Source organism: Asterias rubens, chromosome 5, assembly GCF_902459465.1.
Source record: "Asterias rubens chromosome 5, eAstRub1.3, whole genome shotgun sequence".
Classification (NCBI taxonomy): Eukaryota; Metazoa; Echinodermata; class Asteroidea; order Forcipulatida; family Asteriidae; genus Asterias; species Asterias rubens.
In genome coordinates this window covers 4,748,079-4,775,784 of record NC_047066.1, presented here as the reverse complement: position 1 = coordinate 4,775,784, position 27,706 = coordinate 4,748,079, and the positions used below count along the sequence as shown (strand labels likewise).

Sequence of the window (27,706 nt, the reverse complement as noted above, 5' to 3'; positions counted from 1 at the left end):
CTTTAATTTACCACAATTGTCCTCTAAAAGTCACCACCCTGGGACCTCTTCGAATAGGTATAACCAGTTGTGACGTTTTGTTCCGATTGTTCCCGATTGTTCCATTTAATTGATCCCTCATTATGACGTCATCCTGATAAATAACAAATTAAAAACCGCAATATTTATAGAAATTTGTTGTATTTTTGATATATGACCCTAAAATTAAAAAGCAGTCTGTTCAACATCCATCAGCAAGTTCCTCCTCGCGTCACAATATTGTATCTTAATTTTTCCGATTTCATAAATTCCAATCAATTATAAAATACCGGTAGTCGGTTATAACTCGACTAGGCCTGATGACTAACCATCTTCGATTAAAGGAACATTACAGAATTGGTAAGACAACAAATCTTGAAGATCACAGATTTACATAAAACTTACACGGTCTAATGATAATAGTAGAAAACATCCTCTGAAATATTTTGTCTGAAATGTCATATTTGATGAGAAATTAATAAAACTAATTTCCCGTTTGGAGTCTCTCGCTCATTGAGCGTTTTATTCGTGTGCATTTTAATCGGTGTCATGCAAAAATATGTGTACTATTATGTTTTTCACTCTTTTCTCGTGGTACATGCAGCAGATGGCCGATCGATCTCAGGTTTTTAGAGGTTCGGTCAGTTTAAGATGTATAAAATGGTGGATTTCATAAAGTGCTGTACACTGCCAGCAACGGTTTTATTAGCAAAAATCATTCTGTAATGTTCCTTTCAGACACCTTTGGAAATTGTCAAAGACCAGTCTTCTCACTTGGTGTATCTCAACAAATGCACGTAATAACAAACCTGTGAAATGTGAACTCAATTGGTTGCCGAAGTTGCGAGAGAATATTGGAAGAAAAAACACCCTTGTCACACGAAGTTGTGTGCTTTCAGATTCTTTTATTCGAGACCTCAAAATCAAATTCTGAGGTCTCGAAATCAAGTTCAAATATTTTAGTGAGAAATAACTACTTTCTCGAGTAACGACGTTAGTTCAGAGGGAGCCGTTTCTTACAATGTCTTATACTATCAACAGCTCTCCATAATGCTCGTTACCAAGTAAGGTTTTATGCTCAAAATTATTTTGTGTAATTGCCAATAGTATCAAGGCCTTTAAAGGAACCCCATCGAACGGAGACGATGTCACTTGGGTCGGGGAGGGGGAGGGGGTCATGAGCAAGAAGCCTTCTTTGACATGAGACAGCCTTGCTGCCTCTCGCTGTCTTATCGCGTGACTTTGATATAGGTGACACCTTGCAATTCATCTACATATCTTGTAGTAAGGAAGCATTGCATCAAGACGCTGAGTGGGCCTGCTTCTGTTGAACTCCAAACGACCCGTGGATCACCGCACTTTCTTACCCCCTTGACGATTACGTGTTTAACCAGCTTATGTTTGGTTGTTTTGTGTATTTATAAACCCCCATGGATAATGTGCGGTGATGACTCTGTAAAAACGGGAAATCAGTTCTAGAATTCCAGGGACTTGTCATTTCATTTCATCTTGTCCTTCATATTAGGAGGTGTTCGTCTTGTGTTCTTCGATACATTATTTTGCCGATTGTGAGTAAAATTGAACAAACTTTGTTCGTTTTAGAACTGCTTAGGTATTTAGTTTAAAAACAACCTTTTTTAACAAACGTATCTTGTCTTCTTAAGTTCAAAAGCGTTCTTCAATACATTTTTCCCCCGATTTAGTAAAAGTTCATTTTTAGAACAATTTCGCTCATTGCTCAGCAGGTAGTATTTAGCCGAAACACTAGGACAACTATTTTCCCAACAAACTGATTTTGTCTTCTTTAGTTCAAAATGCAGTTTTCCCCGATCGAGTAAAAGTTCATTTTAGAACTTTTTCACTCATTGCTCAACCCTTTCACTCATTGCTTCAGCCTAAAAACAAACTTGTTTTGTCTTCTTAACTTCAGAGAGTAGGCCTACAAGAGGACGTCAACTCGACGTTTCACCATCACCATGATCTACGCCGTCATCCCCCTAGCCATCTCCCTTCTTATAGTCGGGGCCGTCCTCATCCTACAAGCCCTGTACCCAAGATTCTACAGCGACCTGTGTTTCATCGTCGACAAAGCCCGGATGGCCCGTCATCTCAGCCGGTGCGCGAAGCGTGACGTCCCGCTCACAATCGTGGACGACTTCGAGAGACACGCCCGCACCACACCGGACAAGACGTTCCTAATCTACCAGGACGTACGGTACACCTACCGGGAGGTGAACCGCGAAGCAAACCGCCTGGCTTACGTCGCTCGGCACTGCGGGATGAAACAGGGGGACACGGTGGCCGTGCTCATTCAGAATGAACCGAGGTTTATCTGGACTCTGTTGGCCTTTGCTAAACTCGGGGTGACATGTGCCTTATTGAACTTCAATCTTCGTTCGACTAGCTTGCTGCACTGCTTTGAGGCGAGTCAAGCGAAAATTCTTGTCTTTGGGCCAGGTAGGCGAGTTTTGTTGATGAAGTTTAAATTTCACGTTAACTTTATAAAGTTTGTCCATCCATAAACCGATGCTTCCGTTTGTTAACCGTGATTTTTGTTAATACTTATAATAAAAATGAAGATACCAAATTGAAATGAATGGAAAGTTGTTTTGAACTTGAGAAACCTCACATCATACGATTGCAACTTAAATGCACTGGACACTATTGGTAATTACTCAAAATAATTGTTATAGCATGACACATAAAAACGTAACGTGGAACGGAGAGTTAATATTAAAAAACATTGTGAAAAACGGTTCCCTCTGAAGTAACGCAGTTTTTGGGATTGAACGTTTCCCATTAAATTGTATTTTTAAAAATTACATAATGGTGGAAAACATTTTGTCAAAATCCGATTCAGATGGCATTTTCAGAAGTCGTTCTTCAGTTACATTTCCCAAGTTCGTCCAAGAAAATACCCAAAATCTTCACTAACTCCATACAAATTTTCCTCCCACCAAATCTCACCACCAGGAGACAGCTTACGGGAAGCTGTTGCCGACATCAAAGGAGAGTTGAAGAAGAAACAGGTTCGGATCTGGGCCTTGGAGTCCGCGGGAGGTACTCGTCTTCAAGGAACCCAATCCATTGATGGCATCTTACAGAACAACTCAGACCTGAACGGAAAAGACTACGATGTCGACCTCCCCAGGGAGCTCCGTAAGGGACAACACTTCAGAGATCCATTCGTTTACATCTACACGTCTGGAACAACAGGTTTGTTTTTATACTAATTCTATTTATTGTACGATAACGCATGGGTCCTCGTGGCGCAACGGATTAGCGCGTTGGACTTCTAATTCAAAGGTTCTGGGTTCGCATCCCGGCGGGGATAGACTTATCACACTTTTTCTTAATTAGTGTGAAAGCTCTTTACGCAACGCTAAACTTGTCGGGGAACGATAAGAATTGTTTCCCTTCGCGTTCAGATTCATTCGTTCGTAATGATTTGATCTTGAAATTTAACATTCTTACTAGTTTTTTCGAGGCTTTCATATTAAAGTTGCTTTGCCATTTTGCCGTATTTGTTCTGGAATTTTTTTTAAATTGCATTTCTGCCAAATTGTTACAAACATGATTTTAAAGATTTATGTTTATAAACCCTATAGAAACTGTCCACACAAATTATCGAAATAAAGAAATATCCACCATTCGGTTGCCAGACTAACTATTCATCATGCATGAGTCCCCGTGGCGCAACGGATTAGCGCGTTGGACTTCTAATTCAAAGGTTCCGGGTTCGAATCCCGGCGGGGATAAATATTTTTTCTTTAGCTGAATTTAGTTACATTCTTTACGCAACGATAACTTGCCATATTTCATCTTGAAAATTTTGATAACTTGAAAATGGACCGTAGAAACTATCCACAAAACCATCATTTGGTTACCGGACTTACTTAAATTCATGTACAGTCCTCGTGGCGCAACGGATTAGCGCGTTGGACTTCTAATTCAAAGGTTCCGGGTTCGAATCCCGGCGGGGATAGACTTATCACATTTTTTCTTAATTAATGTAGGTTTTTTTACGCAACGCTTACTTCAGAAACCCATTCGTTTACATCTACACATCTGGAACAACAGGTTGGTTTTTATAACTAGTTCCATTTGTAGAGAGTTTGAACCTCCCCCAACACATTGACAGGTTATCATTACATGGTGTAACAGCAAACTTTACCCTTACTATAGTATCTAGTTTCCAACACGCAAAGTTTCAAATCCTTGTTCTATTTTATTTGACTTAAAGGCACGGGTCCCCGTGGCGCAACGGATTAGCGCGTTGGACTTCTAATTCAAAGGTTCCGGGTTCGAATCCCGGCGGGGATAAAGTTTTATCTTGCATAATTAGCTTAATTTATTTAAATTTTGTACATAACGATGCTCATTTTTTAACAGGAGACCATTTTTTTAATGATTAAATCATTAACATACTTGTTTAAAATTTTAATTGAAAGTCCAATAAAAATTATCCAAACTTTGTGTGATCTAAACTGATCGGGGAACGATAAGAGTTGTTTCACTTCGCGTTCAGATTCATTCGTTCGTAATGATTTGATCTTGAAATTTAACATTCTTACTAGTTTTTTCGAGGCTTTCATTCTAAAGTTGCTTTGCCATTTTGCCGTATTTGTTCTGGAAATTTTTTAAATTTGCATTTCTGCCAAATTGTTACAAACATGATTTTAAAGATTTATGTTTTTAAACCCTATAGAAACTGTCCACACAAATTATCGAAATAAAGAAATATCCACCATTCGGTTGCCAGACTAACTATTCATCATGCATGAGTCCCCGTGGCGCAACGGATTAGCGCGTTGGACTTCTAATTCAAAGGTTCCTGGTTCGAATCCCAGCGGGGATAAATATTTTTTCTTTAGCTGAATTTAGTTACATTCTTTTTCGCAACGATAACTTTCCAAATTTCATTTTGAAAATTTTGATAACTTGAAAATGGACCGACGAAACTATCCACAAAACCATCCACTGGTTGCCGGACTTACTTAAATTCATGGACAGTCCTCGTGGCGCAACGGATTAGCGTGTTGGACTTCTAATTCAAAGGTTCCGGGTTCGAATCCCGGCGGGGATAAATATTTTTTCTTTAGCTGAATTTAGTTACCTTTTTACGCAACGATAACTTGCCATATTTCATCTTGAAAATTTTGATAACTTGAAAATGGACCGTAGAAACTATCCACAAAACCATCCATTGGTTGCCGGACTTACTTAAATTCATGTACAGTCCTCGTGGCGCAACGGATTAGCGCGTTGGACTTCTAATTCAAAGGTTCCGGGTTCGAATCCCGGCGGGGATAGACTTATCACATTTTTTCTTAATTAATGTAGGTTTTTTACGCAACGCTTACTTCAGAAACCCATTCGTTTACATCTACACATCTGGAACAACAGGTTGGTTTTTATAACTAGTTCCATTTGTAGAGAGTTTGAACCTCCCCCAACACATTGACAGGTTATCATTACATGGTGTAACAGCAAACTTTACCCTAACTATAGTATCTAGTTTCCAACACGCAAAGTTTCAAATCCTTGTTCTATTTTATTTGACTTAAAGGCACGGGTCCCCGTGGCGCAACGGATTAGCGCGTTGGACTTCTAATTCAAAGGTTCCGGGTTCGAATCCCGGCGGGGATAAAAGTTAATCTTGCATAATTAGCTTAATTTATTTAAATTTTGTACATAACGATGCTTCATTTTTTAGCGGCATGCCATTTTTTAAACAGGAGACCATTTTTTTAATGATTAAATCATTAACATACTTGTTTAAAATTTTAATTGAAAGTCCAATAATAATTATCCAAACTTTGTGTGATCTAAACTGGTCGGGGAACGATAAGAGTTGTTTCACTTCGCGTTCAGATTCATTCGTTCGTAATGATTTGATCTTGAAATTTAACATTCTTACTTGTTTTTTCGAGGCTTTCATATTAAAGTTGCTTTGCCATTTTGCCGTATTTGTTCTGGAAATTGTTTAAATTTGCATTTCTGCAAAATTGTTACAAACATGATTTTAAAGATTTATGTTTTTAAACCCTATAGAAACTGTCCACACAAATTATCGAAATAAAGAAATATCCACCATTCGGTTGCCAGAATAACTATTCATCATTCATGAGTCCCCGTGGCGCAACGGATTAGCGCGTTGGACTTCTAATTCAAAGGTTCCGGGTTCGAATCCCGGCGGGGATAGACTTTTCAAATTTTTTCTTAATTAATGTAGGTTTTTTTACGCAACGCTTACTTCAGAAACCCATTCGTTTACATCTATTCATCTGGAACAACAGGTTGGTTTTTATAACGAGTTCCATTTGTAGAGAGTTTGAACCTCCCCCAACACATTTACAGGTTATCATTACATGGTGTAACAGCAAACTTTACCCTTACTATAGTATCTAGTTTCCAACACGCAAAGTTTCAAATCCTTGTTCTATTTTATTTTCAATTACCGTTATATGATAACCCTTCTTGCGCAAAAAGTAAGGAAGTTAAGTATCCACGAAACAAAAAGCACTTGATAAAAAAAGTAAAATTACGTCAGAGGCCATCCCTCGGTTGCCAGACTAACTCGCCATTATTCGCGAGTTCCCGTGGCGCAACGGATTAGCGCGTTGGACTTCTAATTCAAAGGTTCCGGGTTCGAATCCCGGCGGGGATAAGTTTTTTTCTCGCATAATAGCTTAAGTTATTTCATGTTCTTTACGCAACAATAACTTGACCTTTGATGCTTTTGATGCTTTAGTTTGCCACATGAACGAGAGATCATGTTTATGGTTAAATCTTGTATTGTTAAATGTTAAAACTTAAATTAAGGCATTTTTTGTAAAATCTAAATTTACTTCGGTCAGGGAAAGTCAAAAGTCTTTTTTCGCGTTCAGATTTGTTTGTTACCATTTGATCTGGAAAATGTTTCTTTCACCATAACATATTTTTTCGACACGCTTATATTGGAACAAATTTACATTTTACATTTCTGCCGTATAAAACAAAAATATTTAAAACGTTAAGTTTCCATAATATTGGGAAATGGACTGTAGAAACTATACCACACAAACAATCAAAATTGAGTCATGAGTCCCCGTGGCGCAACGGATTAGCGCGTTGGACTTCTAATTCAAAGGTTCCGGGTTCGAATCCCGGCGGGCATACAGTTTTTTCTTTTGCTTAATTTATTCATATTATTAACGCAACGATAACTTGACCTTGCTGTTTCCGTTTGTCGCAATTTCATTTTTATGACAATTTTTATGGTTAAATCATATATTGTTTAAAGTTTAAACTGACAGTCAGGTCTATTTTGTAAATTCTAATTTAACTTTTTCCCTTTGCGTTCAGATTCGAGATTCGCTGGTTATGATTAGATCTGGAGAATGTTTCTTTTACCATAATATTTATATTCGACACAATCATATTACGGGTAGTTGCTTTCTATTTTTCCAAATTTGATCATGAAAGATTTAATTACGATTGTTAAAAGAATTTGTTGGACAACAACTATTAGAGTGTGAAGCTTCAATTATTGCGAGAATCAACCGTAGAAACTATGTCCACACAAACCTTCGATATAAAGAATTAGTCCAGACTTCAGTTTCCAAACTTACAATTGTTTTAGCGAGTCCCCGTGGCGCAACGGATTAGCGCCTTGGACTTCTAATTCAAAGGTTCCGGGTTCGAATCCCGGCGGGGATGAATATTTTTCTTCCATTTTAACTTAATTTATATGCCTTCTTAACGCAACGATAGCTTGACCTTGCCACTTGCCAAATTCTATTTTTGAACAGGAAACCATTTCAAATGATTAAATCGTATTCTGGTTAAAATGTAAATTAATTGTCCATATTGTTTAGGCATATTTTGTAAAATAAATTGTAAAAAATTGTTGGGGAAAGACATTCATGATTTGACCTTTAACAATGCGTCGTTGACATTTTATTCGAAACGTTCATTGCAACTGCTTTTTAGTGGCCCATATTTGATCTTGAAAACTTAACATTTTACATTACTGCCGAATTGTTAGAAAATGGACCATAGAAACATCCACACAAACCACAAAAAAAAGAAAAGTCCATTTTTCGGTTGCCATACTTACCGTTAGTCCTGCATGAGTCCCCGTGGCGCAACGGATTAGCGCGTTGGACTTCTAATTCAAAGGTTCCGGGTTCGAATCCCGGCGGGGATAAACCACATTTTTTTCTTGCAATTTAACTTAGTCAATTTATCTTCTTTACGCAACGATGACTGGACCTTCGATGCTTCATTTAGCCATTGTCATCATGGGCTTACTCGATCACATATAATTTAACCCCTTTTATAACTAAACCTGAGAGTTTAACATTTAATTCTTACCCTTAACTATTTTTCTTTTGTTTCCTGAAGAGTTCATATTCACATGACTCGGAAAGTACTAAACATAACAGACAATTGATGAAACGCAACAAACAACATAGACACTGTATTTATAATAGCGCTTGCAAAAACTGTACTGTTGTGAATGGCACATAGGTGCACGCCCCGGTCACGCCTGACTGGTTTATTGCTTACTCATCACGTGGTGCAATCGCACATTTCAATGCGCTTTACACCTTGGTCATTTGGGCCATTATAAAACATTCCTTTAATCTTTTTCAGCTCCCAGGGGAAATATAACAGCCCTGGGGTGGATTTCACAAAGGTAGTCCCAACTTAGGACTAGTTCTAGGCAATGCTATAAACCATCGCAACTTGTATTCGATTATCTAAATCACAAGCCCTCGTGGCGCAACGGATTAGCGCGTTGTATTTCTAATTCAAAGGTTCCGGGTTTTAATCCCGGCGGGGGTAGACGAAAATGTTTGCTAATTAACATTACTTTGACGTTTGTTTGTACGTTTGTTAGTTTGATGGTGTTTGTTTGTCGGGTGTGTGTTTGCTTATATTTTACATTTGTTTGCTGAATGGTAAACTTAAAACAACCAAAACCAAATTTGAAACTTTGCGTAACACACAAATTTTCTGAGTAAAGTTCATCCTTCGGTTACCAGGCTTACTGTTCTTCCTGCATGAGTCCCCGTGGCGCAACGGATTAGCGCGTTGGACTTCTAATTCAAAGGTTCCGGGTTCGAATCCCGGCGGGGATAAAGTTTTTTGTATGTTATTTAATTTTACATTCTTACAATACATGACATCCAAAGTAGCTTGCAACATGTAAGCGTGTTGTCGTGTCTGTTTACTGTTCGTTTGTGTGGTTGTTTGTTTGTTTGCTTGTATGGTACGTTTTGTTCGTATAAGTTGCAACCCCTTTGAATTTTGTAAACATAACTAATACAGAACTGAACGAAGAAACTTTGCATAACACACAAATCATCGGGGAGAAGTTCAGCCTTCGGTTGTCAGACTTACTATTCATCCTGCATAAGTCCCCGTGGCGCAACGGATTAGCGCGTTGGACTTCTATTCAAAGGTTCCGGGTTCGAATCCCGGCGGGGATAACGTTTTTTGTTTAGCGTTATTAATGTACCTTCTTACGCAACGATTTATTTGGTATGGCCGTCGATGCTTTAATTTGCAGAGTATAAAACTGCCCAAATAGTTTTTCAGCATGTATTATTCTCACATTGTAGAAAATACGATAATTCTTTATACGTCATAGGCCTACATTACATCATAAAAGGTATACTCAAAACAGTAATGACTGCAGACATTTTATGCACAAATATATTTTTGTTGATAACAATATTGTTATTGCCGTTTGCAATTTTTGTGTCAACTTATAAGATTAATTGAAACCGATTAATTATCTTAAATCAAATAATTTTAATTTGTTTTCCGTCCTTCTCCGCTCAGGACTCCCGAAAGCGAGCAGGATGTCACATTACAAAATGATGGCAGGAGGGCATCTACTCAACTGCGTAGCTATGACGTCAGATGACGTCATGTACGTCACGCTACCGCTTTATCACATCTCAGCACTATTATTTGGACTCAGCAATGTTATCAGAAACGGTAAGAAAACAGAATATAAGGCACTTTATCTAAACTTTTCCCGGATAACTTGCGGAAAAGGTTTCCCGGAGCTAATTTTGTTATCCCTCAACAAAATATTGTGCATTCTGTATAAACTCCAGGAACAGTTTTCAGAAAAGTTCTGTGGGCCATTCATTTTGTTTAATGTTGGTAAAACCGCACACACTTAGATTTGCTGTCTACTGCGAGCCAGCAGTTGTTCCCAAATGGTTCCGGGAAAACCCTTCAACAAGTTGTCCGGGAAAAGTTTTGATAAGGTGCCTAATATAAATCCAATACTTTCAGTTTATGTTCACAAGCAAGCGTTTGTATAGACTTCTGCAAATAGATTAATGACTGGGTCCAGTTTCATAGAGCTGCCTTGGCAGCAAATTAGTGATTACAAAATCATCTATAGTAAGCCAAAACAAACAGGTCACCAGTCACAGATTGTACAAATGACATGCTATTTTGGCTGGTGACCCTATTCTAGTAAGCATTTTGTTGGGCTTAGCTACTTGTTGTGCTTAAGCAACTTTTTGAAATTGGGCCCAGATTTAAGAGTGAAGTGAGAATCCTCACAATGTCAAACTGTATTTTGGAAATATTAACCACGTGACGTCCTCTCAAATTTTGATTCATTTGAAAGCCATCTTTGGTGAAATGTATCTCTCGAAATACTTCCACCAAGAAGTGTTGACGGAACTGAAACATTTTAAAATAGCTCCTTCTCCTGAAATGAGTTTTGAGTTTCACGAAACATGAAAAATCTCCTGACGATGACTAATTAAAGAGCGACTAATCGAAACGTTCAGACCAATTAAAAATCTCTCTTCACGGCAGTGTAGTTGACGACAAGTCCTCTCCATCCACTAAGAGAAAATAGTAAGTCCCGACCGATTTCCTACCTTACACCCCTGCAGGTAGTAGTTAATGAAGCAGGACATTTCTTTTCAGAACTATTAAAGTAGTCTCCCGAATTCCGAAATCTACTCAATGCGGCAGTAGAATAATTAGCGTAACAAGTTCTAAAAGAACAATATATAAAAAAAACGCAGCAAAAATAGAAGAGGTTACCGCTTGCAAACCGAGTATAAACACGATAAGGTTTCACAAAGATGGTTTTAATTAACTGGAATTCCACACTTGATTTTTTTTTACTGCAAAAATTTAGGCAGAAATTTATGGGATTTGTCTTTCGATGCGACATCAACATACAGAGGGAGTTTGAACCTCTAAGGAGTTCAAACCGTATCAGTTGAATTGTCAAAACACAGGGCCTTTAATTTTAAGGGAGCTTTACATAATTGGTTTTTGCTCTGAAGGCTTTTTCAAACACAATATCAACTTCCAAACTCGTAATAGCGTCCCATTTTTACCCCTGGATGAAGAGAAGCAATCATAGTAAAAACGTCTTGCTTTAAGAACACAAGCGTCATGACAGGGATTCAAACACACACTCCGATTGTTTAACCATCTGAACTTAAATTCGATGCTAATAAACTATACGAGCCCTCGTGGCGCAACGGATTAGCGCGTTGGACTTCTAATTCAAAGGTTCCGGGTTCGAATCCCGGCGGGGGTAGAAAACATTTTTTAAACTAACAATCTTTAATGTACCTTTTTACGATACCTTTGGTGTAGTTTTTGATGCTTCATTTTACTATACGAGCCCTCGTGGCGCAACGGATTAGCGCGTTGGACTTCTAATTCAAAGGTTCCGGGTTCGAATCCCGGCGGGGGTAGAATTTTTTTTTTAAACTAACAATCTTTAATGTACCTTTTTACGATACCTTTGGTATAGTTTTTGATGCTTCATTTTACTATACGAGCCCTCGTGGCGCAACGGATTAGCGCGTTGGACTTCTAATTCAAAGGTTCCGGGTTCGAATCCCGGCGGGGGTAGAAAACATTTTTTAAACTAACAGTCTTTAATGTACCTTTTTACGATACCTTTGGTGTAGTTTTTGATGCTTCATTTTACTATACGAGCCCTCGTGGCGCAACGGATTAGCGCGTTGGACTTCTAATTCAAAGGTTCCGGGTTCGAATCCCGGCGGGGGTAGAATTTTTTTTTAAACTAACAATATTTAGTGTACCTTTTTACGATACCTTTGGTATAGTTTTTGATGCTTCATTTTACTATACGAGCCCTCGTGGCGCAACGGATTAGCGCGTTGGACTTCTAATTCAAAGGTTCCGGGTTCGAATCCCGGCGGGGGTAGAAAACATTTTTTAAACTAACAGTCTTTAATGTACCTTTTTACGATACCTTTGGTATAGTTGTTGATGCTTCATTTTGCAGACTCCATGTAGCTTGCAACATGTAAGCGTGTAGTGTTCGTGGTTGTTTGTTGTTTGTTTGTTGAATTGGTTTTGCTAACAAAACGGTTGCTGGCAGTGTAAGCACTTTATGTAATCCTCCGTGTACATATTCTGACAAACCTGTAGAAGTTTGAGAACGATCGGTCATCTGGGTCACGAGAGAATAGTGAAAAGACGATCACACATTTTGCATTCGAATCGTTTCAAAACCAAAATGATTAACGGGAAATTAGTTAGTTTTATTTATTTCTCATCAAATATAACATTTCAGACGGAAATGTTTAAAGGGATGGTTTCACTTTTATCATCACTAGACCGTGTAAGTTTTATGTAAATCTGTGATCTTTGACGAGTTTTTGTCTCACCAATTCCCTATAGGCCCTAAATGTTCCTTTACCTCATCAAACATCTTCTTCTTCCCCTTGGGTATGGATTAATTACTGCTGGCATTTTTATTATTTTGACTCATTATCGAGAAGAATTAGACAAGTCGTGTGAAAGATTGATTGTGCCCAAGACGTGCAACCGTCGGCAGGTTGTACTCCACGGTCTTTTAGAAATAGAGAAATCACAAAAAGATTAGATTATTGATTATGGGTGGGGAAAGGGCAACCAGAGGACACGAGGAAGAGACGTGAAGCATGGAAGTATTTGAAGACTCAGTCAACTTGAAAGGCAAAGATACCTACAGTTATCAATCATTATACATCAACCATGTTAATTGAACCTCATCAATAACATGGCATTTAGAGAGATATGAGGATACCCAGGTCTTCAATTATGTTGGTTAGTAATGAAAGATTGAACCGGTTACTCGGTAGCTCTTACAAATCAATATATGTACTACTCTTTTCACTTCGAGTTACTCGTCCTAACTCGAGATAGGATTAGCGTTTCGTGAAATCGGCTGCAGTGCCTTAAAAGTCGACCGCATATCGCAGCCAAACACGTCAAGCGAACTTTGACAACTCATGTTTAAGACACCCCGATGGATCGATTCAAACATCCTCTTTTTCCCCTTGGGTACATGGCTTAAATACTGCCGACTTTTTTATAGTATTGACTCATTATCAAAAAACATTGGACAAGTCGTGTGAAAGATTGATTGTGCCCAAGACGTGCAACCGTCGGCATGTTGTACTCCACAGTCTTTTAAAAAATAGAGAAATCACACACACAAAACCAAGAAATTTAAACAAATTCGTTCATTTCTCTGATTCCATATAGGGCCAATTTATATTTGTAAAAAAAACATGTTTGCCTGTTCGGATGGTTTGTAGAAATATAAACTGTGCAAGTTTGGCGCGTAATCAAATTAATATTGGCACCCGAAGTGCTAAGCAGTTATTACAGAAACTGCTAAAGGCCGCTCCAAACAGGCTTTGTGAAATTGGTTCCGATCAACATGTCCTTTAATAAATAGTCCATGGAAGATAACCCCCTATCTGACGTAATTTATTACTAAAATATTTGAATTTGAGAGACCTCAGAATTAGATTTTGAGGTATCGAAATCAAGCATCTGAAAGCACACAACTTGTGCAACAAGGGCGTTTTTCTTCCATTATTCTCTCGCAACTTCGACCACCAATTGAGCTCAAATTTTCACAGGTTTGTTATTTTGTGCATATTATGTTGAGATATACCAAGTGATAAGACTCACAGATACAATTACCAATAGTGTCCAGTGTCTTTAAGCTGAGGAATTACTTTTAGAGATTTTAGTATGGTTTTTATCCTGGAAATGGTTATAATAAATTACCTCAGCCGTAAATTGCTCTAATTAATCCATTAAAGACAGTGTACACTATTGGTAATTGTCAAAGACCAGTCTTCTCACTTGCTGTATCTCAACATGCATAAAATAACAAACCTGTGAAATTTGGAGCCCAATCGGTCGTGGAAGTTGCGAGATAACAATGAAAGAAAAAACACCCTTGTCACACGAAGTTGTGTGCGTTCAGATGCTTGATTTCGAGACCTCAAATTCTAAACCTGTGGTCTCGAAATCAAATTCGTGGAAAATTACTTCTTTCTCGAAAACAAGTCCACTTCAGAGGAAACCGTTTCTCACAATGTTTTATAATATCAACCTCTCCCCATTACTCGTTACCAAGTAAGGTTTTATGCTAATAATTATTTTGAGTAATTACTAATAGTGTCCACTGCCTTTAACAAGTTATGCCTTCCTTGTGTTTATTCAAAGGAAGATGGGCTTATCGGGAGTAATGATTAATTTGTTTTATTTATTAACCAGAATAGTTACTAATCCATTCGAACATCTTTCATTCTTTGTATACAGCATCAAAGGTTTTTATCCGATGATAATTACAGTTTTACTAATAGTAATACCCGTGCTTTCATTGCACTACTGTTTGCCAATACCACCAACGCTTCTAAACAAATCTTTTGAAACTCATAAACGTCATTAAGGCCAAAAACCTACCAGGTGCGGTGTTAATGTCTAGTTATGGAAAATTTTCATTAGCCACCTGACTTTAATTGAGTTGCACTGGCCCACGCAGTTTAATATTTATAACCTCTTCTTGTTGACATGGAAGTACATTTGTTGTTTATTAGATAGAGCTTTCTTTTTACTCATTTGTGACAACCAATTTCGATATTATACAGGCTACAGTAGAGAGTGTAGGTGGTTCCCACGCCGATCAATAGAAGTCCCTCCAACTGTGTGTGCTTTTTGCAACAAACATGGAGGGTACCAAATGGCGTCAACATACAGTATAGTGGTATCTTATTATTTCAACAAATGTTTGTAGAACCATCATAATAATAAACCCACTACTATTGCACTGGTCCACGCAGTTGTTTATAACCTATTCTTGTTGATATAGTTATACATTATGTTTATAACAGCTTTCCTTGTTGACTCATTGGCGATAACAGTAGAGAGTAGGTGGTTCCCACGCAGATCGATACTAGCCCCTCCTACACTGTATGTTATTTGCAACAAACATGGAGGGTACCAATTGGCGTCAACATCCAGTAGTGATATCCTATTAGTTCAGCCAATATAATTATGTAAAAACCTATAATAGTAAGGTATAAACCAACTACCAATGACCAGCTGTATTTGCTCTCCGGTCCGTGCGTATGGTGAGTGGTGGATTCAGAATTGTAACGCGAAGTAGAACAGTCTGTATTTGTGTGCAGTGCTGCAATGGACTTTTTGTATTGACGTCATACAACCGCAATCTTTGAGGCTAACCGAAAATGAAACAATGGAAAACGCATATATTTTTACGCGCTGCGAACAGGACTGGCCAATAAACGACGTGCTTTTGAGCTCGACGCGAGGGTGCCCTACTCAATTGACGTCATGTACATAAGGTACTATTAGCAATTTACCTGACGTCATCGTCACAATATTACCTTGGTTGCACAAATCACTTTGGAGTCAATGCCCCAGTGTTTAGTGCAGTGCCTTGTTTTATAAGGACTAGCGGGATGCCGCGCTTTGCGCGGCAACCCCGCTAGAAAGATCTACGTATAAAATGCTGCAAGTGTAGCGATGTATACATGGGAGGGTTAAAGTGGCTGGGCAGGGTCACAATACAAATCACTGTGGCAAACCACCCATCCAAAGTTAAGACGAATCTTAGTGCTCTGTGAAATCGTACACTAACCCTTGTCCGTCTTTTTCCGTTTCGGCATTATTGTCAATCCCATTCAGTGTTTTCTAGTTTCCAGCGGGTCCCGATAGTGGTTCTTTCCCAGTCCGGTTTATAACCCGTTCCGTTTATTTTGTTCCCGTTCAGTTTATTATTCAGTCCTGTCCTGCATCGTTTTCAAGTCCCCTTTCTTTATTTTCCCCTCACCAGCCCCGTTCATTTCCCCCCACTTCCCTGTCCCACCGTGTGCGCGCCCCTTCCCTATCCCGTCCCATCCCACGCCTCCCGTCCCCGCGATCCCGTGCATTGGCTGGCATTGTTCTTTGCTTGCCACTGTTTGCCCATGACTCATATTTGCCAGTTTCGCGCGGGTCCCGTTTGCGGTTCTTTCCCGTTTCATGGGTTTGATCCCCCCATTCAGTTTAATTTTGTCCTGTTCCACATCCCATATCATGATAGTCCCTTTTCATTTTTTCAATCCCTACCCCAGCCATTTTCATTTTTCCCATTTTATTTTTGCCGTTCTCCCGCCCGTCCCCCATTAGGGCCGACACCATTTGTGCCCCTTCCTCCTGTCCCCATCCTAAATCTAACCCGTAATCCCTTCCCTACATCCCGCCCGTGAATTGTTCTTTGCACTTTTTTCCGGCCCATAACTTTCCCCCGTTCCGCACTGCGTGCCCCTTCCTCCTTCCTGTCCCACAACGTGCTCTAATAACCCCCACCAGCCTTCGTGCTGTCGTCGTGCCTCGATCCCATGCATTGTTCTTTACTGTATGTACGTGCGAAGTTACTGGACGCTCGCGCTGTGACTGTGACATCACAAAGGACGCCTGCACTCAATCACAAAGTTATACACGCTCGCGCTAGCTTTGACTGTGACGTCACAGACAACACATATCCCCAACCCACGGGTACCACGAAATTGCCCCAGGACGCATCATTTTAGCAGGGTGCGGGCACCACTTAACGTGAAAACAACATGGCGGCGCCCATGCGATTTAAGCGCTTTTATAATATAGAAGTATGCCTTTTTGTGTTTGTACCCAAAAATAACTAAACGTTTCGTTTCTTTTTATTTTTGCTCATTATATATAGGGGCAACGATGGTTCTGAGACCGAAGTTTTCAGCTGCTCAGTTTTGGACAGATTGCTGCAAGCATGATGTCACCATTATCATGTACATTGGAGAGCTATTTAGATATCTTCTTTCGCGCCCAGAGGTATGTAAGTCTTGTATTTAGTGTCACTAAAATACCAATATTTTTCAGAAAATGGGAAAAAAATTAAGTTTCAGGGACCGTGACGTTGGGAAGGTTTTCAGGTGTAGACCACGTGGTCTGTGACATCATAATGTATACAGATGTTTAAATAAATAAATTAATTAATTAATAAATAAATAAATGTATACAAGGTTACCACAGAGCCTGGACTTCCTCCTGGCTGAACGATCTGGGCCCAATAATTCATAAAAATGCAGAAAATATTGCTCAATATTTGTCTTGCTTAGTAGTAGAAATAAAAAGGATAACAGTCACAATTTTTAAATTTTGCATGATAGTTTGGCGGGTAACCTGATTCCTTTAAGCATAATGTTGTTGTGCTCAGCAACTTTTTATGCTTTAAGAAAGGGAAACCCAAAAGAAAAAAATACTACCATCGGTATATTGATTTCTTTCTATCTTTGAAGTAGGAATTGGGACAAGGAAGCAGGTTAGTAAATCCCGAAGTCGAGATATCCAAAGATAGTTACGGTACGGTTACATTATCAAGCTTTGAATGGAAATAAAAATGTGTGGTGAGGGCCAAAGGTACACAGTTGGGAAGAAACACACTTTGTGACGCCATTGGAAACTGTAAGATAAGAATTAACAATAAACAATAAACTTGCGGGTATACAACCTTGTGTAAAGCCTCGTTTGTATGAGTGATGGCTCTGAAAAGCACCGTTGTGGCGGGTCTAGACGTTTCGAACAGTATACTCTGCTTGTCTTTATGAGAAAAATGAAGAAGACGAGCATATTATACTGTTCAAAAACGTCGATACCACACCAGCTCTTTGCAGAGCCATCCCTCTTTGTTGTTACCAGGGGAGGTACCAGGACAGGCGAACGAAAGAAAACAAGTTGACCAATCAGTTTCTGCACCCCGATGTTTTATTGACAAACTGCATGTTGTACATGAGTCACAAAATAAAATATATAGGGAGGTGTAGGAAATGTTGACGGCATCACGCCGGACAACCAACTGCCCTGAACAAAGGCAGAAAGCTTGGTATTTTATAGTAAATTGGTTACGTTACCAGTAAACGAGTTATGAGTACATCTGGATGCATTTGTAATCTTACTGTACGCAAAATGCACGCAACACAACACTATACAAAAGAGATTTTCCACACCATGCAAAGCTTCAGACACCACTCATTACAAAGTTTGCTGTATCCCAACTTTGTCTTTTTTTCCCAATCCCACAGAGTCCGGAAGAGAAAACCAACAAGGTCCGAGTGGCTGTGGGTAACGGGCTCGGTAGTGACATCTGGGGTGAAGTCATGGAGCGTTTCAGTATCGGGAGGATCCTTGAGACGTACGGAGCGACTGAAGCTAACTTTGGCATCATGAATGTAGACAATAAGATCGGATCGGTGGGATGCTGGCCACCTCTACTAAGGGTAACTTAATAAAAGTCGTTTACACACAAGAGCAACATTAGCAATGATCCCTTGCTTCATTTTAGCATAGTCTTTAAATTTTTACATTTTGCACTTCGAGTGAAATGTTACTGTTTAATAACTTTTCTAAAATAATACTTATTACTGGCAACATAATTGCATTGGTGTTGTTTTAACACCCTCTGATGTTTAATTGTTTTTCTCCTTTGGGTATTATGTGACAATTATGTATGTAACAACCCATGGTGTCAAGTTTAACACCACTGTTTTGCAGTGTATTTCACAGCATAAAATTGAAACCAGACTTTTTATCTTCAGGTAATTATATCTTCTTCTTTTTTTCCGTAGATATTCTGTCCGATCGAGTTGATCAAGTATGATTACGAGTCTGCCCAGCCTATTCGGGATGAGAAGGGCCGATGCATCAAGATTCCTCCCGGTAAGTTTGTTCGAAGCACGCGGCCAAAATATTGTCAAATACCAGTATCCTCAAAATACAAAATAAAGTCTGTACATGTATACACGAAATAACCTGTGAAAGTTTAAGCTCAATCGCCTATCGGAATCACGAACAAATAGTGAGAAAAATGTTCACACAATTAATTTGTTTTAGAGAAGACAATGAAGACATTTAAGTTTTAGACATCGGGAGGAAACCCACTATAGAGGGAAACCCACGCAGCCAGGTGAGACTGAAAAAACCAATCCACATCGCTGGCTCCGGTCCAGGCATCGAACCGAGGTCCACAGAGGTGAAAGGCATGAAGATAAACCACTGAGTCAACCTGACTGCAAACTTGTTTTTTGTGTCGGGGGGGGGGGGGGGGGGGGTGGGGGTGGGGGGGGGGGGGTTGTTCACAACTTTCTATAAGAACCAGGAACGCAAAAGACGTTCCTGAGCACGGAGTGGAGTTTAGTCTCAAAAGTTACACAGTATTTCTATTCGCTTCATCATCAACTTTTTTTCTTGGCGTGTGTTTGAAACAGCCGAAAATAACAGTGGTTTGTGTCTTATTGCTTGGAACTTTTTTAATATTGCTCAAAGCCTCCACCCAAGAAGTGTGAGTGCGCAAAATACGTTCCTAAGCACGGGGGAACTTTTGTCTCAGAAATTTACTCGGTATTTTTATTCACGTCATCATAAAAAAATTTTTGATGTTGGCGTGTGTTTAGAAAACAGCTAGAAATGGTTGATGTCTTATTGCTTGGAATCTTTTTAATATTGCTCAAAGACTCCACACAAGAAGCGTGAGTTCGCAAAATACGTTCCTAAGCACGGAGTGAGTTTTCGTCATAAATCACTCAGTATTTCGATACAATTCATCGTCAATTTTTTCTGATTTTGTCGTGTGTTGAAACACCCGAATTTTAACAGTGGTTGATGTCTTAGTTTGGAACCTTTTTTAATATTGCTCAAAAGAACCATGAGTTCGCAAAAGACATTCCTGAGCACGGAGTGAAGTTTCGTCTCGGAAACTTACTCAGTTTTTTTTTATACAATTCATCATCCTGTCAGGACAAAAAATGCGCAACTTCCGTCTTTCCAAAAACACGTCAATCAAAGTGAGAAAGTTGCTTTACATGGCGCCTTTCCAAGATTCGCGGTGGCCCATGGCATCATCAAGTTTCGATGACTGGAAAATAATATGTGACAGTTTTTGGTTTAAAGGCACTGGACATTATTGGTAATCACTAAAAAAAAATGGCTTCCCTCTAAAGTAACGTAGTTTTTGAGAAAGAGGTAATTACTCACTCAAATAATAAGATTAATCCTAAGTTAGGAGGAGTTTGGTGAAATCGACGGCAGTGCCTTTAAGGGGTTATTTTTGTCCTATAACGGGATATCTCCCTTCAATGAAGAGGAATTGGGTGTGACGCCACAAAGTACCCCGAGAAAATGAAGACGGGGGTTTTATGACAGGTGCGTTTCCAAAAACAATGCCTGGGGGATAAGATGTTTCCTCATGGCCAAGACGTTTGAGGGGCAAAACATGATGGAGTTTGCCGGTTGAATTGGAGTTCAAATACATTATAATACAATGCATTGTTTGTTGGAAGTGATGGGTCGTTGTACTCTCAACTCACGCAGCATTGTGCATCACTCTCTGTTTTTAGTATCTCTTTTCATTGCATATGTGGAAACTTGTATGTGTTTTGGGGACAGTACGCGCATTTAAACTACTTTCAAATATTCCTTCAAAATTATATTCCTTCAAAATTATATTCAAGCCTGCCTCGCTTTCAGGTTGGGTGTGTGGTCTATGTAAGTTTTATCCTGCATGGGCACGTTTCTATATTTCAAAGTAACAGGTAAGGGGATTAATTTATAAGTAGAAAGAAGTCAAGTTGTTAAAACTTGTTTTAAAGTTTTTTAAAACAAATATCACAGGTATATTACTCGGGAGTGATTCGATCACCAGACCATCGAGATTGGCCGGTTACATATATTAAATTGTGGTTTGTCTGTGTGGTTATTCTTAGGAGACACTGGGCTCTTGCTCTGCCCGGTGAACAAGACGTTTCCCTTGGAGGGGTATGTTGGGAAGGAGGACCTGATGCAAAGGAAGCTGGTACACAACGTCTTGAGAGATGGTGACGTCTACTTCAACACGGGAGACCTGTTTGTTCAAGATGAGAATTACAACTTGTACTTCAAAGACAGATTGGGAGATACTTTTAGGTAAGGACATGGAAGAGCAGTAATAATTTGTCCTGGGCCCAATTTCATGTAAGCCTAGCTGCTTAAGCAGAAAATATTGAGAGATACCTGTTGCGGGGTTCGAACTGCCTCTGCTACCGGGAAATCTCGGTGGTCTTGTTCAGACACTGCTCTAGAATTGCAAGGGTCGTGGGTTCGAATCCCACCCGAGTAATATGCACGGGTCGTGATGTTTTTCACAGGATTCGGGGAAAGTACTGAGTATGTGCTCACACACATTTAGCAAGTTCGAGTGAGGCACTATAGTCGACTATAGTCGACCATTGGTTGATTTTGCCTTGTACCCAGGATGTATTTAATGCATAGGTAACCATGGAACATTGACCAGTGGTTGACAAATGGTCGCCACCCGAACTTGCTCATTGGTGTAGGGTAAAAACAAGAATTAATGTTCAGAAAATATTTCGTAAGGATTATCTGCTACGCAGTGATTAGAAGGATACCAGTCATAGATTGTACATGAGAACTTGTACTTGGGCTGTGACCCTATTCTGGTAAGCATAATTTTGTTGTACTTAGCTTCTTTGTGTGCTTAAGCAGCTCTTTGAAATTGGGCCTTGGTAGTAAATGAATCCATATTTTAAAGAGTGAGCTAGACATTGTTACCACAGAGGAAGGAAACGTGACTGAAACCTTCATTACTTTAATTAAGAAGGCATGTTTGAGGTATGATTAAACAAAACAGAGGAAATAAAGATTTGCTATCAAAAAATAAAATTTATAAGTCAAAATGATCTACAGATGTCAAGTTATATTAACACTGGAAACTTCTGTCAAAAGTTGTGGTTGGGTTTAGAGTAAAAATAGCCAGTGGTGAAATTCTAGGACCTCATCAATCCTCAATCAAAAATGTGGCAACGGTTCAAGAAAGAGTCAAATATTTCTCTATGCATTGTCAGCTTGACTCAAACTCAAAACAGGTTCTTTGGTTTTTATGGTTTGCCCTCTTCTTCACGTCTCGTCTGTCCTCCTCGGGGGACTGACGGAACTCCGACCCATTGTGTGCATCCTCCGATAAAATAAAAATAAAAATTCCTCACCATAATATTTTTTTGTTTCTGGCGACAGGTGGAAAGGTGAAAATGTGGCAACGACCGAGGTTTCTCAAGTATTACATGAAGTGGACTCAGTGTTTGAGGCTAATGTGTATGGAGTAACTCTACCAGGTAAGGTTGTCAGACCATGTTGTCTTGACAGGTATTCTTGCATACGAACTAAACGTGTATCCTTTCTTTTTATGGGATTTGTTTTGTTATTGATAAATCGTTTAACATGACAAGGCCGGACGGCCACTTCAAGGTGAGAGCTATAATACATTGATCCACACAACATTGCCTCGAAGTTGCGTGGTTTTCCTTTTCCTTTGCGAACTAACACGGTCGGCCATTTATGGGAGTCAAAAAGTTGACTCCGGCATGTTTGTGTTTCGAGGCATGTTTGAGTGGATTATTGTATTCTACTTTTACAAAATCTTTCCACCCATATGCATTTCATAACAAACGGTTACAGATGCTTTTCAAAGACAACCTCGACCGATCCAAGGCAACGTGTTCCTTTAATCGTTAAAAATTTTGCTCAAGAGTGCAAGTGTCATGACTGGGATTTGAACCCACACTCTGCTGCTGCCAACACCAACATGAGCGTATCATCAGAATTATGAGACCCCTGCTGAGTGCTCATTTATTGACCCGGGTTTCTGTCTCCCCCCCCCGACAGCGCCCTCTTTTGAAGCATTCTCCTATCAACCCATTTCTGATACGGGGACAGAATCTCCGACGGACAGAACTCCCTGGGACACCGGTGTGGCGGTTTCAGATTTCCGCCGTTTTCAGTTTTCCGGGTGACGTAGCCGGAAATTTCGATACGTTGCTAACACGGTTTTAGCTTTCCGGCGTGTTCAGTTTTCCGGGCGACGTAGCCAGGCAAAAATACTGCCGCGAGTACCCTTGCGCCCTCTGTTGTTCTCTCAGTGACCCCCAAGTTGTTCTATTACTATTCTTTTCTGTTTAGTCACATTCTCTTGCCCTATCTTTACATGTATTCATGTGTACAACTTTAAGCAGGTCACACTGCTTGTATAAAAAACAAAGCCCATTTCTCATTTTAAAATTATATAAAGTTTTGTTTTGCATGTGTTACTTTACGGCTACCCTACATGCGAATAATTGGCCCAGAAGCAAACATTTATAAATACCCAGCCTTTAAAGAAATAAACAGAGAAAACACTCCAACAAATGGCAAATCACGAGTTTGGTGTATCTATACAATTTAGAATAAAATAAAAAATAAATAAATAACTAAATAAATCAAATAAAAAACGGTAATAAATAAATAAACTAAACCAGAATAAAAATGTTTTTCACAGGTTTATTTATGATTTATTACTCACACATAAGAACACATCTGTAATTACACAGTATTGACTTATAATTGTAGATACAATGTATGTACTTTTTCAAAATGTCCACAGATTTACATTAAACTTACAGGGTTTGAAGATAATGATAGTGGAAAGCTTCCCTTCAAATCTTACTTGCTGAGGTGCTGTAGTTTTTGAGAAATGAGTAAAACAATGTCATGAAAATCCGTTTGTAAATGATTAAAATAATTTTCGTCTCATGAGACGAAAATTATTTTCATGACATTGTTTTACTCATTTCCCAAAAACTACAGCACCTCAGCACATAGTATTTTCAGGGAAGCTTTCTACTATCATAATCTTCAAACTGTGTAAGTTTAATGTAAATCTGTGGACATTGTGTTTTTTGTTAGGAAAAAGTACATATACCCCTTAAGGAAGCAAAGTTTTTTAGAAAACAATTACTCGATGAGATCTATAACAATATGTATAATAACTTTATAGATTGAAAAATCCACGAATATAATACAAATACAGTACATGTATATACCATAAAACCAACCCGTAAAAATTTCATTTCAAAATGTGGTGGCAGCATTCTTGATATAATTGCCGAAAATCTGGAGCAATTATCAACGCAGAAAGAATAACCTGCAACTAGAATACACAGTTTCTGACAGAAACACTTCTCATGAACTTTGTCTGATAAAAACTGATATCTTTTCTTTATGTTTTTCTGTGGCTCTTTTGGTTATGCAGTGACCATCAAGAGTATGACTGTCTTATCAGGAGAAATTGAATTAAACCCAGGCCAAATCATTCCTAATCACCGCAACACTTGGGATACACCAAGTGACAATTACCCAACCTGTCCAGTGCCTTTAAGTGACACAAATCGTGCACCAACATAACCTCGAAATTGTCGTACATGGCAGTGGCGCAGTACACAGGGAGGGATGCCATTTAGAAGCTGCTCTGCAAACTGTAAATAAACATAAACAACCATGTAAAAATGGAGATAAGTCTTTGGGCAGGTTCTCCAAGCTAGCTCTTTATTTATCTCTTACATTCTGACAAATTTTGCTGGCTAAGGGTAAAAGTTTTTATTTTGTTTAATAGAACAAAATCTGACACAAGTGGTGAAAATATATCGGTTTTAAACAAAATTAATGGAGAAGAAGAAAAGAAATTCACCCCCCTTCCCATTTGCCATTGCGATGACCGTAAACAGCAAGCGGCTGCTAGTGACTGATAGCACCTCATCATCCATCCCTCTTTCCCATCATTTCAATACATACACCAGCCTCTAACCCCAACTCCTCCCTTCCACTGTCACATCTTACTCATTACCTAACCCGCCCACTATTTATTTTGTATAGTATAAACACTCCCCTCAATTTTCGTCTTTTCTTTTCCATTATGACATCTTCCCTTACGTAACCAGTATATACAACACAACAGTAACCCTCACCATGGACCTCCATCTCCCCCTCTCCCTGACTACTTCTCCCTCCCCTTTGTTCATCTTTTTCCCTCCCCTTTCTCCTGATACTTGCTCTTCCCCTTCCCCCTCTAATAACATTTCTTACATGTAATCATATTCCCCGATGTATGCATGGTATGCATATAAATAACAAAATACACTTTTTGGTTGGTAAACTAAAAATACAATGTCGTTACAAGAAAATGCCTATACGAATCCTATACACTACTCTAGTACTGTAGTACTACAGAGTACATGTACAGTCAGTAACTAGCATAATAGTACCATAGAAATAGAGCATTGCTCTATAAAGTACAAGTTCCCAAACTACACACCACAGGGTTAAACTGCGTGGTGGTACATGAGGTAAACAAACAGTAACACTACCGCACGGAACATACCAACCAAGGCGGATTATTAATTATTCTATTGAGTACTTACTGGTCTGATCATACGTGTACCGTTTCGATTGGCAACGTACTAGCCTCTTCTGGTTTTCTGAAGCTCCTTCAGTATAAATACCGCTGGTTAAATATAGGATTATTTGCCTGGTTTTTACCCAAAAGTCTCCGAGACGATCCACGCGATCTCCACTTGATGTACTCACGGACGACGCCATGACAGCTACAAAACCGGAGAGTATCACGGACGGATTACTCAATACGGCACGTAAAATGGACTACTTTTGCTCGCTGTGCGCAGACATCGCATGACGTAATGCTACCGTATTTGGTCACCCGGAAAACTGAAAACGGCGGAAGTCTGAAACCGCCACACCGGCTTTTGATTTCATAAAATTAAATTAAATTCCTTTATTATATCCATTAACAGGTCACTACGGCAAAGCTGGCATGGCGGCCATCTTGCTCTACCCAAACTCAACCTTTGACCCCGTGTCAACCTTCAAATACGTCACGTCGCGTCTTCCAAACTACGCATGCCCGAGGTTTCTGCGTCTGCCCATCTCACTGGAGCACACAAGTACCTTCAAACAGACGAAATCACGCCTTGTTCAGGAGTCCTTCGACCCATGCCTGGTGAAAGACCCAATGTTCTTCTTCGATGTCGTCAAGCAACAATACTCAAAGCTGGACGAGTCTGCCTATGTGAAAATAATAAGAGGGGAGGTGCGAATATGATTTGTTTTTTTTACCTCTCCAGTCAAACTATCTGAAATAATACGATAATGTATCCCTAATGAATATTCCAGCTGATGAGTCTTAGATGAGCATCACATTCACACCTGGAATTGTGTATTTTATTTTACTTTTTAATTAATTGTGATTTGTAAATAGTGATATTGACTCATTTTGGGTATCAAAATATGCACGATTGAATATTGACTACCAAAACTGGTGGGCGCGCATTGTGTGCAGAGGTTCTGTCCCCCGGTAGGCAGGGTTCTAAAGTTTTATTATAAAGCTGTTTTAAAATGGACTCTCCACAGACACTGATGTGGGGCCAAAACTCCAAACTCCATGTTTTAATAACTGACGTACAATTATTTTTGATAGGCGTTTGAAAATGTCCCTTTTGGTGAGAGGCCATACGCGACAAAAAAACCCACAGTTAACATTACACTGTTATTTATATCCATTTCCCAAGGCCCCACCTCTCTTCTCATCGTTATTCACTGTCTAAGTATTACAAACAAGTCGAAGATGTTAACTTTTCTCGTGTGGAAATTATAATAGCCATTGTCTCTTCACCGGTCTTTTCAAAGTTACAGGTTATTTTATAAATGTATAAATGCATCAAAAGGTATGATTACATCCCCGCCGGGATTCGAACCCGGAACCTTTGAATTAGAAGTCCAACGCGCTAATCCGTTGCGCCACGGGGACTTATGCAGGGTGAATAACCGAAGGATGATTTGTGTGGATAGTTTATACGGGCCATTTTCTCACTTATTGAAACTTAGCACTTTAAATGCTTTTTATCTAACACTTCGGCAGAAATGTAAAAAATACATATACCATTTTCCAGATCAAATTTTGCAAACAAACTTATCTGAACGCGAAGGATTTTTTTTGTTGTCTTTTCAAAACATGCCTATAATATAGGCATATAAGCAGTGCATTATTTGGACATTCAATTTAAATTTGGAACATAATTATATGATTTAATCTTTAAAACAAATGGTATCTTGTTACTATTTCTTTGCTTCACTGGTTTGTGGGGATAGTTTCTACGGTCCATTGTCCCACTTGTTGGAACTTCACACTCTAAAAAGTTGTTGTCTAACAATTCGGCAGATATGTAAAAGGTAAACAAATTCCAGATCAATTATGGCAAAACAAAAAGCAACGGATAACTGATATGAACGTTTCAAATAAAAATATCATAATGTAAAAGACGAATTTTCAAAATAAAGTTATGACAAATAAACGAAACTGAACAAGAAGGGACCTTTCCCCGACAGGTAATTTTAGACAGTTGGACTTTCAATTTAAATGTAAAACAGTGTAAGATTCAATCACAAACGGTCTCTTGCTAAAAAATTGTCATGTGGC

General features: G+C 39.1%; 1 protein-coding gene, 1 long non-coding RNA gene and 21 other non-coding genes across 23 annotated transcripts; 21 read left to right on the top strand and 2 right to left on the bottom strand.

Moving 5' to 3' along the window:
• The first annotated feature begins 1,994 nt into the window (after nucleotides 1–1,994).
• LOC117290600 (very long-chain acyl-CoA synthetase-like) lies at nucleotides 1,995–26,332 on the top strand. Its single transcript, XM_033772060.1, has 9 exons — nucleotides 1,995–2,475; nucleotides 2,992–3,234; nucleotides 9,853–10,011; nucleotides 17,063–17,187; nucleotides 18,438–18,632; nucleotides 18,981–19,071; nucleotides 21,114–21,312; nucleotides 22,420–22,517; nucleotides 26,025–26,332. The coding sequence occupies exons 1-9, from the start codon at nucleotides 1,995–1,997 to the stop codon at nucleotides 26,330–26,332; spliced, it is 1,899 nt and encodes a 632-aa protein (XP_033627951.1).
• On the top strand, nucleotides 3,279–3,352 carry Trnar-ucu. The gene has a single exon. It is a non-coding gene; the product is annotated as a tRNA-Arg (tRNA).
• On the top strand, nucleotides 3,703–3,776 carry Trnar-ucu. Its single transcript has one exon. It is a non-coding gene; the product is annotated as a tRNA-Arg (tRNA).
• Trnar-ucu lies at nucleotides 3,930–4,003 on the top strand. The gene has a single exon. It is a non-coding gene; the product is annotated as a tRNA-Arg (tRNA).
• Trnar-ucu lies at nucleotides 4,268–4,341 on the top strand. The gene has a single exon. It is a non-coding gene; the product is annotated as a tRNA-Arg (tRNA).
• Nucleotides 4,803–4,876, top strand: Trnar-ucu. The gene has a single exon. It is a non-coding gene; the product is annotated as a tRNA-Arg (tRNA).
• Nucleotides 5,031–5,104, top strand: Trnar-ucu. Its single transcript has one exon. It is a non-coding gene; the product is annotated as a tRNA-Arg (tRNA).
• Trnar-ucu lies at nucleotides 5,257–5,330 on the top strand. Its single transcript has one exon. It is a non-coding gene; the product is annotated as a tRNA-Arg (tRNA).
• Trnar-ucu lies at nucleotides 5,594–5,667 on the top strand. The gene has a single exon. It is a non-coding gene; the product is annotated as a tRNA-Arg (tRNA).
• Nucleotides 6,149–6,222, top strand: Trnar-ucu. The gene has a single exon. It is a non-coding gene; the product is annotated as a tRNA-Arg (tRNA).
• On the top strand, nucleotides 6,615–6,688 carry Trnar-ucu. The gene has a single exon. It is a non-coding gene; the product is annotated as a tRNA-Arg (tRNA).
• Trnar-ucu lies at nucleotides 7,105–7,178 on the top strand. Its single transcript has one exon. It is a non-coding gene; the product is annotated as a tRNA-Arg (tRNA).
• On the top strand, nucleotides 7,646–7,719 carry Trnar-ucu. Its single transcript has one exon. It is a non-coding gene; the product is annotated as a tRNA-Arg (tRNA).
• Nucleotides 8,136–8,209, top strand: Trnar-ucu. Its single transcript has one exon. It is a non-coding gene; the product is annotated as a tRNA-Arg (tRNA).
• Trnar-ucu lies at nucleotides 8,777–8,850 on the top strand. Its single transcript has one exon. It is a non-coding gene; the product is annotated as a tRNA-Arg (tRNA).
• On the top strand, nucleotides 9,073–9,146 carry Trnar-ucu. Its single transcript has one exon. It is a non-coding gene; the product is annotated as a tRNA-Arg (tRNA).
• Trnar-ucu lies at nucleotides 11,523–11,596 on the top strand. Its single transcript has one exon. It is a non-coding gene; the product is annotated as a tRNA-Arg (tRNA).
• Trnar-ucu lies at nucleotides 11,683–11,756 on the top strand. The gene has a single exon. It is a non-coding gene; the product is annotated as a tRNA-Arg (tRNA).
• On the top strand, nucleotides 11,843–11,916 carry Trnar-ucu. The gene has a single exon. It is a non-coding gene; the product is annotated as a tRNA-Arg (tRNA).
• Trnar-ucu lies at nucleotides 12,003–12,076 on the top strand. Its single transcript has one exon. It is a non-coding gene; the product is annotated as a tRNA-Arg (tRNA).
• Nucleotides 12,162–12,235, top strand: Trnar-ucu. The gene has a single exon. It is a non-coding gene; the product is annotated as a tRNA-Arg (tRNA).
• On the bottom strand, nucleotides 24,452–25,959 carry LOC117290601. Its single transcript, XR_004519055.1, has 2 exons — nucleotides 25,635–25,959; nucleotides 24,452–24,692 (listed from the first exon to the last, which is right to left on the bottom strand). It is a non-coding gene; the product is annotated as an uncharacterized LOC117290601 (long non-coding RNA).
• A 631-nt stretch (nucleotides 26,333–26,963) lies between the features above and the next one.
• Trnar-ucu lies at nucleotides 26,964–27,037 on the bottom strand. Its single transcript has one exon. It is a non-coding gene; the product is annotated as a tRNA-Arg (tRNA).
• Nucleotides 27,038–27,706: the final 669 nt, after the last annotated feature.